Genomic DNA, 17,404 nt, shown 5'->3' on the forward strand with positions numbered 1-17,404 from the left:
CCGTCCTTATTGATTATTCACAAGGTTTTTCATTAGACATGGAATACACGCGCTCTGCTTGTGTGTGTGTGTGTGTGTGTGTGTGTGTGTGTGTGTGTGTGTGTGTGTTGGGAACGTATGTAAGTTATGTGAATAATGCGGACAGATGATGTTTCGAATTGTGATGAATGTGCAAAAGCGCAAAGCGAAAATTCCACATATTATTAGCGAGAAAAAAACAAACAAACGTTTTAAAGAGTTTTCATGGTTATTATTCTCATTTATTTTCATTTTAAATCATTGTAAATTCAACTAAGATTATTTGTGAGTGAAAATTTTATGAGTCTACTTCTTCTCATTATTATTATTATTATTATTATTATTATTATTATTATTATTATTATTAATACATATATGTTACAGTCCTTCATAATTATTCTTAACACTATTCAAAAAAATCAAATATATGAGGCTTATATGTTAGAAGTTAATTAATTAACCTCCATAACACTAAAGAAACGTGGATTGTTTCCACTCCATAACACTAACAGTAGCTTTATGCTTGGGCAGTTTTAGACTTGGACAATACATTTGATTTGATTTAATGTTAGATTAAAATGTCGGTGATTTAACAGCAATGTAAATAAATACATAAATAATCATTTGCAGCTGTATACATATATGTTAGGTACTGATATTGTATTGTATGAATTTCCTCAGTGAGATGTACAGGTTACAGTCAGATAGATATTTTTAATTTTATATAGGCTGTTGTTTCTAAAAACGTTTCTAAAGATGCTACAAAAATGCAGTAATTACGTCTGACAGCCTGAGTGATTTCGGCTTTTGCGAAAACTTAATAAAAATCAGTTTATTTACATCAACACGTGTAAAACGCATGAGCATTTAATACCTTGTCTATAAAGATGTACTGCAGCTTACGGATACGACCTGATAGCGGATTATTTAATCAAGTACCTACATTTTTAAACTGTAAAACATCTTAAATAACAAGTCTAGTAAATGAATAATGGATTTATTTTTTAAATAAGGGAAGACATTTTATTAAGAATTTTCCAACATAACGTATGTACATTTATTTTGTTGATTCGTTTCATACCAACTACAAACAGCACTTTTTTACAATTTGAGAGCAAAACGAAGCTTTTTGTCCAAAATTCTGTCAGTTCAGTTTAACTTGTTGTGAGTGTGTGAAGTTAAAGTGCGCGCGCGCGCGCGCACACACACACACACACACACACACTCACATATCTTCCTCCTCCCTTTTTTCTCTGCTCTCTTCTGTAAACTTTGGTTACTGACACGCCGGTCACGTGACCCCTGGGATAAATAGTTTTTGAGAAGCATGAGGAGGGGGTAATAGACTCCGGAGCTTGTGCGGGGCGCACCGCGCTGCCTCCCTGCGTCATCGACAACAAATTGTCTTAAAAAAACACAAAAAAACCCCAAACAAATGGAGACAGAAAGACGCAGCAGTCCGGTTCGGACTGATTACTGACTTTAGCAGTGCGCGCTCACGGGAGACCGTATACGAGACCTGGACGCGGAAGAAGTGAGAGGACGGAGAGGAGAAGGAAGAGGAGGACAGCACGAATTCCCCAGCATGACTCTGGGGACGGACGTGTCGGAGAGCCCGGCGCTGTCCGACGACGTGGTCATCGACGTGGTCGGTGGAGACGGCGTGAGAGACGGAAAATATCTGCGCCATCCTCACATTTTTCACCAGGACCACGACTCTGACGACCCTCTGTCGTCCCATGAGGTCGGGGAGGGCGCAGCCAGCGGGTCCGAGGGCCCGGATGACGACCGCGTTGTGGCTCGGGGCGAATCCGAAGCTGGCGCTGACCCATTAATAGGGGACAAACCGGCTAAAAACGCTCTCGTGAAGCCGCCCTATTCGTACATCGCGTTAATCACGATGGCCATCTTGCAGAGCCCGAAGAAACGGCTGACGCTTAGCGAGATCTGCGAGTTCATCAGCAACAGGTTCCCGTACTACCGAGAAAAGTTCCCAGCTTGGCAGAACTCCATCCGGCACAACCTATCGCTCAACGACTGCTTCGTCAAGATCCCACGGGAGCCCGGGAATCCTGGAAAGGGCAACTATTGGACGCTGGACCCAGAGTCGGCCGACATGTTTGACAACGGCAGCTTTCTGCGCAGGCGGAAGCGCTTCAAGAGACACCAGAACAGCGACGTGGTTCTTCGTGACGCGGGCGGATTTCTGCCGGGGTTTGGATACGGCCCTTACGGCTGTTACGGCCCTGGTGCCGGTGGAGCTGGCGGCTACGGACTGGCACTGCAGAACTTTCACGCGTACCACCACCACCATCACCATCACCCGGCTGGGACGTTCCCTTTCCAGGGCGCGCCGTGTCCCCTTCCCGCAGTGCCATCATCTATCTTCTCTTCGTCTCCGCACACAGTGTCGCCCTCTCTGCTGGGAGCAGAACTAAGGAAGCCCTTCTACCCGCAACTCGGTCCAGCACTCGCGCCTCCCAAAACGGACACGAACACGTCTCGTCGCCCGTCTTTCTCCATAGACAACATCATCGGCGCTACCAGCTCGCCGCCCTCAGCCCCATACAGCGCCCAGTTACCAGCGGGTCAGGCACAGATCCTAGCTATGCTCACCCCACCGTCCTCCAACCACTTGAACCTCTCTCCGGAAACGATTGCTCCGAGCTCGTGCACGGACTTCCTCCGGTAAAACGAGGACAACAAACTTTTTTCTAGTCTTTTTTTTCCCCAGAACGGCAAGCGAGCCTGAATGCGCCGCGATCCGTTTTAAAAAATGCGACATTTTGCCAAGGTAGGAACTGACTTTTTGTGAGGCTAAAAATTCTTTTTTTTGTGGAAATTTGAGAGTAAACAAACAAACAAACAAAAGTCTTAATTAATTACGTTATATTTATGAACTGTAAATATGTACTATACTGAGAAACAACATCACGTGCAGGCAGAAATGAACATTTAAAAAAAAAGAAAAGATAGTCTGAGGTTAACATTTGACCTTTGATTTCCGGTCCAGTTGTTTTTTAATCGGAAAACCTTCAGTTAATTTTATCTCCTTGTGAATAGTGGATTTTCCTGTCGGCGCGCTTACAGATTGTTATTGCTATTGTTATGGTTTATATATATTTTTTGTGGGTTTTGTGAAAAAAAGCACTGTTTAATACTAGAAAGACCGAAAATATCGACTCAGGTTTACTTTTTTTTTTTTTGGAAAAGCACATTTTTGCCAGTGACAGTGGGGTTTCTGCCCAAACAGCGATATATCAGTGTCAAAAATATCTGTTTTTTGTTTTATATTTTTAATTTTAATTTTAATTTTTTTTTGTCCTCAGACAAAAATTATGTGGCGTTGATGTAACTCGCATTACCTCTCCTCCTGTCTGACTGTGCATACGTTTTTTTCTTATAATTACATTAAAGATAATCTGTGAAGAAAATGTCGCTACGTTGTAAAAAACAAACAAACAAACAAAAACAGATAAACACACGTCATGTTCATAGGTCATTTGGTTGTAATGACAAGAAATAAATGTTGTGAATTTTAAAGCTGTTTTTCTTCGTTATATTTGTGTACACCAGAGACAGAGTTTAATTAACTGTTTAAAAAATGATCATCAATGATTTAAAATGCGCAAACGTTAGTCTGATTATGATTTTTCATAGATTTGTGGTATAATAACTAAATATCTTTTTTTTTGTTAGGAATGAAAATACATTGGGGTCTAAAAATAATCCCACAAGTCTTTGTGAGATCCTACACTTATAAGGCATCTTTTAAACAGGTTTAATGAACATTATAATATTGACATCTCACATTCAGTCTTGCTGTGCATTAACTACAGGGGAAACAATACAGTAGTACAGAATACAGAAGTGTGTATCCATGGCAGGTTAAATACCAGCTTGTACAGGTGAGGGAGGCCTGAAGTGATGAATATGAATGCAGATATTTTTTTATTTTTTTTATTTTTTATTAAAAGACCTAAATTTGCTCGTTAGACAGATTTTAATGCATTTAGCGGATTGTGAAAAAGGCACAAGCATAGAAATGTGTTAAGGAATAAATATTTTGAATAAACTTAAAAAAGCGCAAGAAGAACATTGAATCTACACAAAACTCACATAAACCGCCAAAGATTAAAGTAAAGCTGCTTTTATATAATAAAAAAAAGTAAAGTTTCTGGTTTCTATGTTTGTTCCTTAATATATTTCACCTTTTCTTTTAAAAAAGGGTTTTCAACTTCAGTAGTCTATGAACAAATCTAAAATAGGCCCAATACACAAAAATTCAGAAAATAAATTCAGTAAAAAAATTATAATGTTTAACTTTTTTCTTTGTCCAACTTTTTTGTTTTAATTATTTTGTTGATTTTTTTTATCAGTGTTTTAATGAAGTCATAAATAATAATAATATTACTGTTAGTATTATTATTATTATTATTATTATTATTATTAATAATAATAATAATAATAATAGCTATTTTTTTCCCCACAAACCTTTTGTTTTTTAAATATTTGCGCAACTTTATTTGAAGGTCCCAACACCTTTAGTGGATATTATTGGAATTAACACAATTCATCCCCCCGAGGTAATTGAACACCGCTGGATTAACTTTTAAATGGAAGTCTCTCTATTTTGTCGAATTGAAACCCTTTTCGTGTTAAACAGAAAATCTTATTAGATAACAATGAGATTAAACTTTAACACTTTATTTTAACATCGATCAATTTGTTATCTTGGGATTAAACTCATTGTATATTGCTCATTGCTTGTTAGAGCTGGATAAAGACATGTCCTGATAAATATCACACATGCGTACGGAGATCAATGAATTCCCTGATCTTAGACTGAGATCTTGAACTGAAAGATTTCCCCTTTTTTCTTCATTAAAAAAGACTGTAACTGATCTGTAACTATTTGCATTCAGCATGATTAAATTCTTAGCGGAGTTTAGGTTTATATTCCTAAAGGCAACCTGTAGATCTGATGTATTGTATCAGGCAAAAAGATTTAAATAGCTCTCCTGAAATATAGCTAAGGTTTAAATGGACCGCGCATGCGTGGCATTATAATCGAATTTCTCTGTCAAATGACAAAGACAGCTAAAGAAAAAGAGAACATCAGGGTTTGAAAGCAGGTGATTGAAAGCGAGGATCCTTACGAGGATGCATTACTAATTTGTAGAAGCACATTCTGTTATTTGTAGCATACAATTATCTTCTTTTTTATTTATATTTGTAGAAATCTATTTTTGTGTGCGTGTTTGTTTTTACTTGTTTGCTGGTGACGATTTTTTTTGCCCGAGTGGATCTGAATACACCCAAGCACAATGTGAGAACACACACACACACACACACACACACACACACACACACACACACACACACACACACACACACACACACACATAAACACACACACCGGGGGAACCTTTTAAAAAGATTTAGTTCTCACCCTTCCCGTGTGGTGGTTTTTAGGGAACATGAAGCTCCACAACAACAAAAAAAATAATAAAAGCCCAGATTCACGAATCCGTTTGATGCTGGACCCGAGCAGCACGCTTGGGTGGGAATGAAATCTTCTCGGGTCGAGCGTGAAATGGATTTGAGGATCTGGCTTTTTTTGTATCTTGTGTGTGTTCCTCTTTTGTCTGGTCTAAATGTTCCCCCAAAACACGGCGACTCCATGCGGGGTTTCTGACAAACCGCTTTATCATTTAAGAAGTTAAAAGAAGGCGCTCGAGACTCGTTTTTTTTTTTTTTTTTTACTCGTTTGGACCAATAAACACTGGTTTTATTCAAAATGTTTTTCTTTTATACACAACAACGTGAATTAATAGTAGATTACCAAAAAGAAGAAAAGCAAAACAAAACAACACAAAGCAAACCATAAGAAACAGACATAAATCTAACAGCTTTAATTTATTAATCAATAAACATATATTTGTAAATTTTTAAAAATGTTTACATATTTTTTGTTAGATGACAAAAAACATTACATTTTGTAGCTTACATTAGCTACAATTTTTTTATTCTTATTTCTGTCCCTTAGAAATGATTTATGACAGTATTTATGAAGCGTTTTGCTTCACTAAAACATTTGTATATATTGTTTCATTATATGTTTTTGTACATGAATATATGAATACTTATAATTTGCATTAAAACGTTTTCCACACGAGGCCAAAAAGAGAATTTTTAGAAAGAAATCAACTAAAAATCTTTCTCCTTCTATATTATTATTATTATTATTATTATTATTATTATTATTATTATTATTAAGAAAACAATAATAATAATAATAATAATAATAATAATAATAATAATAAGAACAATTGTATTATTATTATTATTATTATTATTATTATTATTATTATTATTATTATTATTATTATTATTAAGTGGCCATTACATTTAAATTAGTTTGACACCAATCCACTCAACCGAGGTCATGTACATATGTAGCACCTCTCTCTCTCTCTCTTTCTCACACACACACACACACACACACACACACACACACACACACACACACACACACACACAGTAACACTAAACGCTGTGCAGGTTAAAGAGGTCAGCGGAAAATTACACAACTGCATGTACTTCTGGTCTTTGCTGACCACAAAATTGGGCACACACACAGAGTTATGTTTTTAATAGAGCCTATATTACTGTTTGTTATTAAAGCCTCAAATTTGCACAACATGCAACTTAAAAAGTAAATAAAGTCTGAGAAATCGCTCAAAGCGAAATAGGCAAAGGCTCATGAAAACACAGAGCAGACGAAATAGGATTTTCTCCAGAAATGCGTGCGAGTGTTTGCAGTGGCAGTGATTCCCGACCGCGCGCAAAACACACACACACACACACACACACACACACACACACACACACACGTGTTTCCCAGCATTTAAGCATCACACGGCTCAATAGCCAACTTTATAATCTGGAGTGCGGTTTTATTAAAAGACTTTAAGCGATTCAAAATCCGTTTCGTCATTGCAGCTCTGAACAGAAACTGTTCTCTCTCTCTCTCTCTCTCTCTCTCTCTCTCTCTCTCTCTCTCTCTCTCTCTCTCTCTCTCTCTCTCTCTCGCTCTCTCTGACCTTACCTGTCACTCCTCCATCGCACAGCTGTATAAAATGATAAACTGATTCTTATATGAGCAGCTGTCTTTGCACCACAACTTAAAAATGAATAGGAAGTTTTCATGGTAAAAAAAGGATCAAATGACAGAAAGAAGGGGTAATTAGAGGGACAGTGAGTTTGTTACCCCGCCATTTAACACCATCGATGATTTTATTGGAAGTGATTTGTCATGGAAGAAAAAGGCCTTAGAAGGAAAAATCTTTACTTAGCTAAGGATCTGCGGTCTTGAGTTTGCTGCTCCATGTGGCAAATCACATGGCTGCCTTCTCGGATCGAACCGACGGTGTTAAATCGCGGGTTAACAAGCTGTACATCTCTCTAATTATCCCTTCTTTCAGCTTTCATTTTACTCTCCACACCATGTGGTGAGTTAGTTACACCGCTGAGCAAGCAGGACCACCCACAATCCAGCAAGCCGTCTACACGCCTGCACCATGAAATTTATATGCCTCTTTTTGTTTACTTGTTTATTTTGGGTTTTTGTTTTTTTAGACTTTCAAATGGAGTACATTTTTCACAAGGGATTTTTTTTATTTTTCTTTATATAACATTTATTTATTTATTTACGTATTTATTTACGTATTTATTTTATTTTTACGTAATTTATTATTTATATAAAAAAACAAACAGAAAACAAATCTGAATTAATGAAGTAATTAAATTCTTGACAGATGATTCCAGCGCGTTCAGACTGAAAAAGTATAAGGGTCCAAATCACACACTAAATAAATACTAAATAAATACTAGATCCAAATAAAACGTCACCTGTTGAGGCGCTGTTCAGTGCTGCAGCGCGCTCGGTTTTGGAGCGTAACCATGGCGACAGTGTTGGGTGATGCATTAATCTGACAGTTTTACTGTTATCCAGTTTGTTTTCCACCAGAATTATTTTTACACTAGTCTTAGTTATTTATTTGTTTTTACTTTGTGAGCTCGAACATTTCACTTCTGCAATTTAATTTATTTCACATACAGAAACGCACATACACAATATACATATCAATTAAATACATAAACAAAAAAAAAAAAACACACTTTTTTAAACATGGAATAGATGGATAGACAAATCAATAAAAATCAAGACCCAGAAGTAGGAACTTTATATAAGTGCATTATGTAATACTGTCACTTCAAATCCTGCTATTATTATTATTATTATTATTATTATTATTATTATTATTATTATTATTATACACACAACATACAAAAGACACAAATATTAGTGCAAAGAAAGTAGCTAAAGTGCATCAGAGAGTAAAGATGGCTGCTAATATAAAGATAAAATAATAAGTTCACGTTTTATATGAAACTCTGAACACAAGCAGGAGCTCATGCTGGATAACGGAGCCGGTTCTCCAGCCCTGTTCGGGACCAGACGAGTCGGGATGAAGTTCAGTTCATACAGTTCAGGCTGAAAGGCTTTCACTGTTTTGGCGCCTGTTATTTATTTACAGATCGTTATCTATGACGTATTGTGTCATGTTTTGAGCAGCACCAGCTTTGATATTTTACTTCCTGTAAGTTATACTGACGTTGGGAACTATTCAGTACACGCACGCACGCACGCACACACACGCACACGCACACACACGTATACATCGAGTGCTGAAATAAACAGATGAGCCTCATTGTGCAGGAATGCGGTGTCTGATGTACGGCTATAATAAATTAAGGCGCGCGCTCCCCACGCACCGCCCCGCACTGTTTATCCAGCGCGCGGAGGAATCTGCGGCTTAATTAATTTAGGATGTGTAAATAAAGCGCAGATAGAGCACTCCCCTCTTCTCTGGAAACAAAATATTAACTTTGGAGGTGTTCGCCTCATCTACTTTGACACGCTTGGGCTCAGTGATGGACACCTGCTGCTCGACTCCCATCTCTCTCACACACATACACGCGCGCACGCGCACACGTTTCTCATACTATCCCCATGAGGAACTTCCACTGACATTATTATTAATGCATCTAATGCGTGCTAAATCTAACCATAACCTCAACCTGAACTATTCTGGCTCTTTGTCGTTTAAAATAACGCTGCAGTTAAAATGCAATTTTATCCATGTGAGGACATTTGGTCATATTTGGGACATACACTCATAAACACACGCACACACAAACACACACACACCTATATCTCTAATATTGCTGAAAAATATCTTTCTACATTAAACTTCTATTTGCACCTTATTAAATCCTAGAAAGACTCATTATTGTAAAGTTGCATGACACTCCTCTTCCCCTTCGTGACCTGAGCCCTCGTGGAAAAGACACTTCATGATAAGCTTTACGAGAGGCTGAGGGTTTAAAATTGTGACCTACAACCCTGGTGGTGCGTTTGATCGAGAGGTGAAGGTGCTGTTCGCCTACGAGATTTAAACTCATCATTAGTCAGGAAGAAGGGAGCCGAACGCCAAATTGGTTCCCTGTTGGACGTCCTGTGAAAGGGTCGGGTTCTTTGGGTGGTTAATGGTTCCAGATATCTAAAAAGGTTCTTACTTGGAGAAACCTTCTGGCATATTTCAAAGGAAATAAAAACATGAACCTAAGAAACCTTTTGGCTGCCTGTGTTTATTCTGTTGACATTAATGATAAATGATATTTGGATTTTATGTCGGCTGCCTTCAATGAGTTCTGCTTGAAACACTGTCTAAAAAAAGAAACCTTCTGTTGTAGGGTTCTGTGTAGAGGGTTCTATATACAGAGCTTAATTTATCTATATGACAAAAAAAAGTTTTTTTTAATGTTTTTTTTTTTAATCCTGCAAAATGCTGGATAGACTCTACATGGTGGTTCCTCAGGGTCCTTTGCATTATTTTGAAGTATCTCCAAAAATAACTAGTCAGCTGTACTGATCATTATTTGGAACAGTCTCTTAAGAGTACCCTTTAAATGTAATGTTCTCCACAATTCAAGATTCTTAATTAAACTAATAATAATAATGGTTCCGTAATACGTTTCAATAACCGCTACAAATGACTAGTTATTTTTTTGAGATACTACAAAATGTAGGATAGACGACATGGTGGTTCCTCAGTGTTCTTTGGATAGTTTAAGATCTTCCTTAAGAGGTTCTACTTGGAACACTCACAAAACCAGAACTCTGTAAAATCAGAAATGTAATGTGTTCAGGCTGCATGTGTTTATTAATACAAAACCAGCAGTAAAAGGACTAGTTTTGATTCCACATCCTAAAAAAATGATGAACAGATACTCTGGGATCTATTTTAAAGATAGGGATCGTTTACATTTAGATTTCTTACATGGATCCCATTAGGGATCTTTGGATAGTTAAGAATGATCGTTGTTAAGGGAACCTTCTTTTAATACAACACTAAAAGTTCCTTTAGAAAGTTGCAGGGTGCTTCATGGATCCGCTTGATGAAGTGTAGGACAGAGAAACAATTATTTGAAGAATAAATATATAATTAAATTAAATTTCAAGTCATTGTTATTTGTATAGCACATTTAATAATGCACATTGTTGCTTTGTGAAATTGAAATTCAAGATTCAAGATTAATATTAGACTTATATTTAATTGGGTTTGTATTTATCCCTAATGAACAAGCCTGAGGTGACTAAGGTGACTGTGATGAGGAAAAACTCCCTCGAGGAAACCTTGAGAGGAACCAGACTCAAAAGTGAACCTCATCCTCATTTGGGTGACACTGGAGAGTGTGGTTATAAATTATTATAAACACCTGAGAGTCTTCCTACAATCAGACACAGTCTGACAATTGTGTATTGATTAGGAGGTTGTTGTCCTCAAAGACCACATGTAGCCAATGACCTCAAAGGCCACAAAATGGCTTCCTTATTAGACAAAGAGAGCACTAGATTAGGTGTAAGGTGTATGAGCCGTTATTGCCTTGCTATAAAGTGTGTATGAACAGAAAATGATGAGGTTGGTCCTATATATTCGGACATATACAGTATAGATGCACTAGATATGGTGTATTTTTAATGTAGTATATTTTTTAAATATAAACAGCCATTTATTATTTAACCCTTGTAAGATGTTCGGGTCTGTGGGACCCATATTCATAAACATCAATAGCTTTGAAAAACTTTGCTTCCTTGTAAATTTGTTGATTTTTTTCCCCACTAAATTTGACTTTCTTTTTTTATTACATTTTATTAAAATACAACAAAAAACGAGTAGCACTTTAATTAAAAAATGTGATGTAATAAAGGTAAAGGACAAATATTAACCATATGTGCTGTTTATATTGCTTGTAATTAGGATGAAGTAAACATCTGTAGAGTATTTTAACATAAAGTTTTTGATTGTGTTGAATTAAAAACCCAAAAATGCAGCGGGTCGACCAGACCCACACTCTAAAAAACGATTCGTTGGCTGAACAACCATTACTTTTAAAAATAAATAAACTAAACACAAATAACAAAGTAATTTTAACTTTCCAACCTCTACTTAGCATATATAGTGTCTGTAACATAAATATATAAGTTACAAGGTGAACCTAAATGTATGCATAAATATAATGAAAAAACATAAGTCACGTCAACTAGTATTAAAATTGCATCAAAACTAAGTAATTATAACATAATATTTTAAGTTTGACTGTGAGCCACGTGATATGCAAATCTGGAAAAAACTGGAGCCATTTTGTGACGCACATGTGAAGACGGTGGAAAGAGGTAAGCTTAACTTTCAATAAACTAAGCAAAATATTCGATTTTGAGGTTTTGAAATTAATAAACACTTGTTTGTAGTGTTAGATGAAGATATTTTCTGAAACGCAAAGAGACGAAGACGCTGAAAAGAGGTAAGATTTGTCGTTTTAACGTACATTCGTTTATTTGTGTTTGTGTTTGCGTTTGTGGTCAAGAAAGAAACTTTTTTAAATTGAATTTCTGAATTGCTACGAATTTAGCTTCAACAATTAGAAACGTGTTACTTGAATACTTATGAAAGTCCAGTTTGTACAAGTAAGTTATTGTTTGAAAGGAGGAACGAGTGTGCACGCGATTGTCCGCCTAAAAGCAGTGTGCCTCCATCGAATGAATGTTCTAGTGGTTAATTTGTTTATTTCAGAGGTATATGACCATGCATCGCGTTGGCATGTTTGCATTAAGATAAGGGCGAATTCTGACGAATCTGTTCCCGCCCTGCTCCGTGTAACGCTTTGCAGTTCTTTGTTCAATTACCACCTTGGCTTGAAACTTAACTTTTCTTATAATAATGAGAAACTTCTACGCATGCGTAAATGCGGAGCAGAAGGGCGTGACACGCTTCCGACATCCGCTGGTCTCAGCATAGCACATTATGCAAAAACGTGATCTATTAATATCTTTAAATAACAGTATTGATAAATTACCAGTATATGAGTATTTTGCCAAAAAAAGGTGATGCGTCATTAGTATATACAATCTTTTACTGAAAAGGTCTATGCTAGTAAGACTCTGCAATGTCTTGCCTATTCATACTAAATATAAAACTTTTTTCTCTTTCTAGCTCAGAGCAAGAAAGTGTTGCAAAGGGGGCAGCATCAAGGAAGTGTCCTGTTTGTTTTTTTGTTCAAAATATGTTAATTTGACACATTTGTTGTACATTCATGATGTGTGGTTTTAGGCTTCACCATTGTATTGCAGCCTGTTTCAAAAAATAAAGTGAAATGCTTTATTTTGTGTGATTTGCATGTGTAATTTATTTTAGTGAAGTGACATGGTGACCCATACTAGGAATTTGTGCTCTGCGTTTAACCCATTCAAGCAGCAGTGCAGTATGCAGACCAATAGCTGATGATCTAAAATAACTTAAAATTTTACATTGGTTCAACTCAATTAATTATCTTTTTTTAACATAAATGAGCTTAAATTTTAAGTTAACTTAACTTGCAGTTACTTAGCAGATTCTACCATGTTACTTATATTTTTAAGTAAACAATGTTGAGTGTACCCAAAAATTTAAGTACATATAACAACAGTTTTCTTGTTAATTTTAAGTAATTTTTTTCCAAGTTGGGTTTACTTAAAAAGTGTGATGCAAAAATGGTGCATACATATTTTAAGTAAATCCAACACATCATTTTTTAGAGTGCACGAACGCTGGCTGAGTAACAAAAATACGAACAACACTCACTCACTCACTCACTCATTTTCTACCGCTTATCCGAACTACCTCGGGTCACGGGGAGCCTGTGCCTATCTCAGGCGTCATCGGGCATCAAGGCAGGATACACCCTGGACGGAGTGCCAACCCATCACAGGGCACACACACACTCTCATTCACTCACACACTAAGGACAATTTTCCAGAGATGCCAATCAACCTACCATGCATGTCTTTGGACCGGGGGAGGAAACCGGAGTACCCGGAGGAAACCCCCGAGGCACAGGGAGAACATGCAAACTCCTCACACACAAGGCGGAGGCGGGAATCGAACCCCCAACCCTGGAGGTGTGAGGCGAACGTGCTAACCACTAAGCCACCGTGCCCCCCCCTACGAACAACATACAAGGGTTAAATTCTTTTTTCAAGATATCAGCAGGATTGGAAGAATATAACAACCGTAAGAACCTTAATGACGGTATATTTTGCAACATCCTCTTTTCTTTCTTTTCCCAGTGCTTTTGTTTTCACAGCAGATCTAAATGCCATAGCAAATATCATTTTCTAACCTGAAACTGAAAAGAAATAAATTTAGAGTTGTGACTTTCCAATGATTTCAGACTGAAATTAGTCTGATGTTAAGTCAGCAAATCATAGTTAGCTAATGTGCTAATGTGGATTTCACCTCACGTCTCTCATCCCACTTTCAAATTGGCATCTTAAAGGTTTTTCAAGTCAAGAAGCTTTTATCGTCGTTTCACCCGTTTGCAGCTGACGCAGTACCAGTGTTGTAATGTGACTTAAGTAGAAATGTCACGTATCTGTACTTTACTTCGCTATTTAAATTTATGTCAACTTTCTATTTTACTCCACTACATTTCCTAGATAAAATGTACACTTTTACTCCGTTATATTTCCACTAAGCGTCTTCGTTACTCGTTACTACAAAATAAAATCAGAAGAAATGTGTGTGACTGCAATAAGGGAGGTTTGGTGAATCACTACTCCTAGATTACATTACGCTCCGCACGCTCTATGGAGAAGCACAGGGACGCGCAGCGTGCACGCGCAGTCAGAGCTGGAGACATTTATCTACAACGTTAATCGGCGGAAAGCCACAAAAACGGCAACCAAAAGCAGTGAAATGTCACTATTCTTATTACCAGAGTTGTAGCACAAACAAAATATTAATGCAAACAATCCATTCAATACTAAATAAAAATAACATTTATTGATTTGGTCTTTGTCTTGTGAATATATTTTTTATTAATGACTGCATTCATTGGACACACTGTTTGTAGAGAATGCACACATACATGAACTGATCTGATTCAAGACCGGCATCATTACATCATGCATAAAATTTTGGTGTCCACTTTTTCCATTTAATAATCCCATAACTTTTGGCTTACTATGTAGTCATATAATATATAATATAAAATTCTCACTGATTGCTAAAACCCCCTAAAGATGAAATCCTAGAACCGCCCCTGCTCTTATGCCTACCGAAAAATCACTGAAACTTCTTTTACTTCAAATACTTAAGTACATTAAATATCAAAAAATTACTTTTTTACAGTAAATATCAGATACTTTAAGACTTTTACTTGAGTAATATTCTAAAAGGTGACTTTCACTTCTACCAAAGTCTTTTTCTAGTACGATACTTGTACTTTTACTCAAGTATTGCTTTCTAGTACTTTATACAACACTGCGCAGTACACAGTGAAATGAAAAAGGTTTACAAAAATATACAATCCATTCAGCTTTGTTCCTCTGTCACTTTGAAAATGTTCCACAACTCTGAACCCAAACACGACGCTGTCAGATATTTGAACAGTAATATTTTTAGGCTACTGAGGTTGAGTCAGATGGAAGAAACGTTTCAAATTTATGAAGTAACCAAAGCTATCTATTCGCTAATTTGGTTAGCCAGCTAATGCGCTAATGGTGAAGCCCACCTCACATCTTAGCAGGCTATAAAATAGAACCAGCAATCTGTCTAAACAGAAATAACCATTAAATCGCAATGTCTTCAGTCTGAGTGGTGTGATATCACTTCTTTTTTTTTTACTTAAATAAAGCCAAACGATATTTAAACTGTTTCCTGTGGCGGATTTAAGGTTAGCTAGCAGAAAGCAGAATTTTCCACAGACGAAAAAAGGAAAAGACGTTAAAGAGGACGTCTGTCAGAGACAAAATTTTTGTCAGTGTAGACATTTTAGAGATGTCTTTATAAAGAGTCACGTCTTGGGGAAAAAAATGAAAGTATTAAAAAAAGGTTTAGCGTAAAACAGGCAGAGTGAAAGGCGATCACAGGGAGGTCGTGAGGCCAAGCTTTTTAAGACTAACGTTTATTTAGAGAAGCGAGCGCATGTCTGTGACGCTCCAGCACAGGGCTAATGTCTTTAGCAGAGTTCTCTGGGCTGCCTGCGCACACATACACACACACACACACACACACACACACACACACACACACACACACACACACAGGCAGATACATTTATATGTCAAAACAAATAAGTAAAGATTAAAACTAATCAGTGATATTAAAATGACATTTCTGATGAAATGAAATAGTTTTTATTTTTAATTCTATAAAACTATGGATATATTACACATAAAGTCTTAGAGAAAAAAAAGGTTCCAACAAGAACTCAAAAAGGTTCTTCGGCCTGTCCTTTAAAAGTTCTTTAAGGACCCCTTTTCTACAAGCTGCAAAACCTGATAGTTGTATTTGAATAAAAATCTTCTTCTTCTTCTTCTTCTTCTTCTTCTTCTTCTTCTTCTTCTTTACATTGGTCTACAAACTTTATTTCTATATGGATGTTTGTCTTTCATGGTTCAACAAGGGTTCTTTTGTTCTGACCCTCTAATCAGGGATCACATACATGTTCTTATCTCTGAAATAAAAGATTTCTTCAGTTTTCTTGGCAGGTCAACTTAGAACCTTTAAGAGTTCTCTATGTTGACAGAGCGAAGGTCTCTAAATGGCTCTACATTGATTGCCTTAGAGTTCCCATGATCTCTTTGTTCTTAGGGTTCTATATAGAGTTTCTCTCTAATACAGGAACAGAATACTGTTAAATTTCCTTACATTTTGATGGGGTTTTTTTTGGATACTAAAAGGGGTTCTACGTAGTTTTACACGAGAATTATTTATTTATTTACTTATTTACCTTCTACAATGAGTTCTCCCAGAATGACAAATCAAAGAAAGGTACTAGATAAAACCAAAATGAGATCTACTTTAAACCTTTTCTAACAGGAAACCTTGTTGTATGGACCTTTAGAACCTTTTATAAGTAGCTGACCCAGAGGCCACAGCAACACCTCTACCTGGTTCCACACCTGGAATCTTTTCTTACAGAAAACCCCTTTGTTCTAGTGTTTGACATAAAGCTTTTTCTCTGAGGGCTAGATCTTAGACATCGCACGGTTTCCACATGGATTTTTTCCCCTGATACGAAGCTTCTTTGTTTTAGGGTTCTATGTAATACTTTTATGGGTTCACCAACCTAAGACCTCTAAAGGGTGTTACATGGAACCTTCTCTGATAGTAAACTCCTTTTGCTAAAAGACAAACCCACATCTCTAAAGGGTTCCACATGGAACCATTGCTTATAAGAAACCCCTTTGTTGTAGTGTTAAACATAAGATCTTTATGAGTTCACCAGCCTAAAACCTCTAAAGGGTGCAGCATGGAACCTCTTCTTATAGAAAAGCGCTTTGTTTTCGGGTTCCTCGTAAAAGAGTTTCAATTATTCTACTTTTAAAGTCAAATCCAGGACTTCTGCAGGACTTCTGCTACAAGGGTCCTACACCTTTTCCATTGGGAAATTGTTATATTTCTGTATTTGTTTTTGCATATTATATGGTTCTAATTTCCAGAATGGTACTTTGTTTGGTATAACCTTCTACTAAGACAGATTAATGAGGACCTCTTAAAATTGCCAGACATTTTTCCTTTCTAGGACCATATGTAGAACTGTAAAGCAGAGAACGTCCCGTGTTCCACTTGTTTATCAACATAAAACTGTGGACCATCCCAAGGAACCTCTGAGGAACCTGAGGAACTAAAAGTTTGTACACAATTGTTGTATGTTTGGTAAGTAAGAAATGTATGTGTGTGTGTGTGTGTGTGTGTGTATGTAGTAGGAGCCT

The 17,404-nt window shown here is 36.8% G+C and overlaps 1 protein-coding gene across 1 annotated transcript; it reads left to right on the forward strand.

Annotated features, from left to right (window-relative positions):
* The first annotated feature begins 1,358 nt into the window (after positions 1–1,358).
* Positions 1,359–3,561, forward strand: foxd2 (forkhead box D2). The gene has a single exon (XM_060882276.1). The coding sequence runs from the start codon at positions 1,604–1,606 to the stop codon at positions 2,708–2,710; it is 1,107 nt and encodes a 368-aa protein (XP_060738259.1). The 5' UTR covers positions 1,359–1,603; the 3' UTR covers positions 2,711–3,561.
* The last annotated feature ends 13,843 nt before the right edge of the window (positions 3,562–17,404 follow it).

This window comes from Tachysurus vachellii, chromosome 11, assembly GCF_030014155.1.
Source record: "Tachysurus vachellii isolate PV-2020 chromosome 11, HZAU_Pvac_v1, whole genome shotgun sequence".
NCBI lineage: Eukaryota > Metazoa > Chordata > Actinopteri > Siluriformes > Bagridae > Tachysurus > Tachysurus vachellii.

Bases quoted from the DNA above. Each gene is read 5' to 3' on its own strand.
- foxd2 (XM_060882276.1), top strand. From the start codon at position 1,604: ATGACTCTGGGGACGGACGTGTCGGAGAGCCCGGCGCTGTCCGACGAC.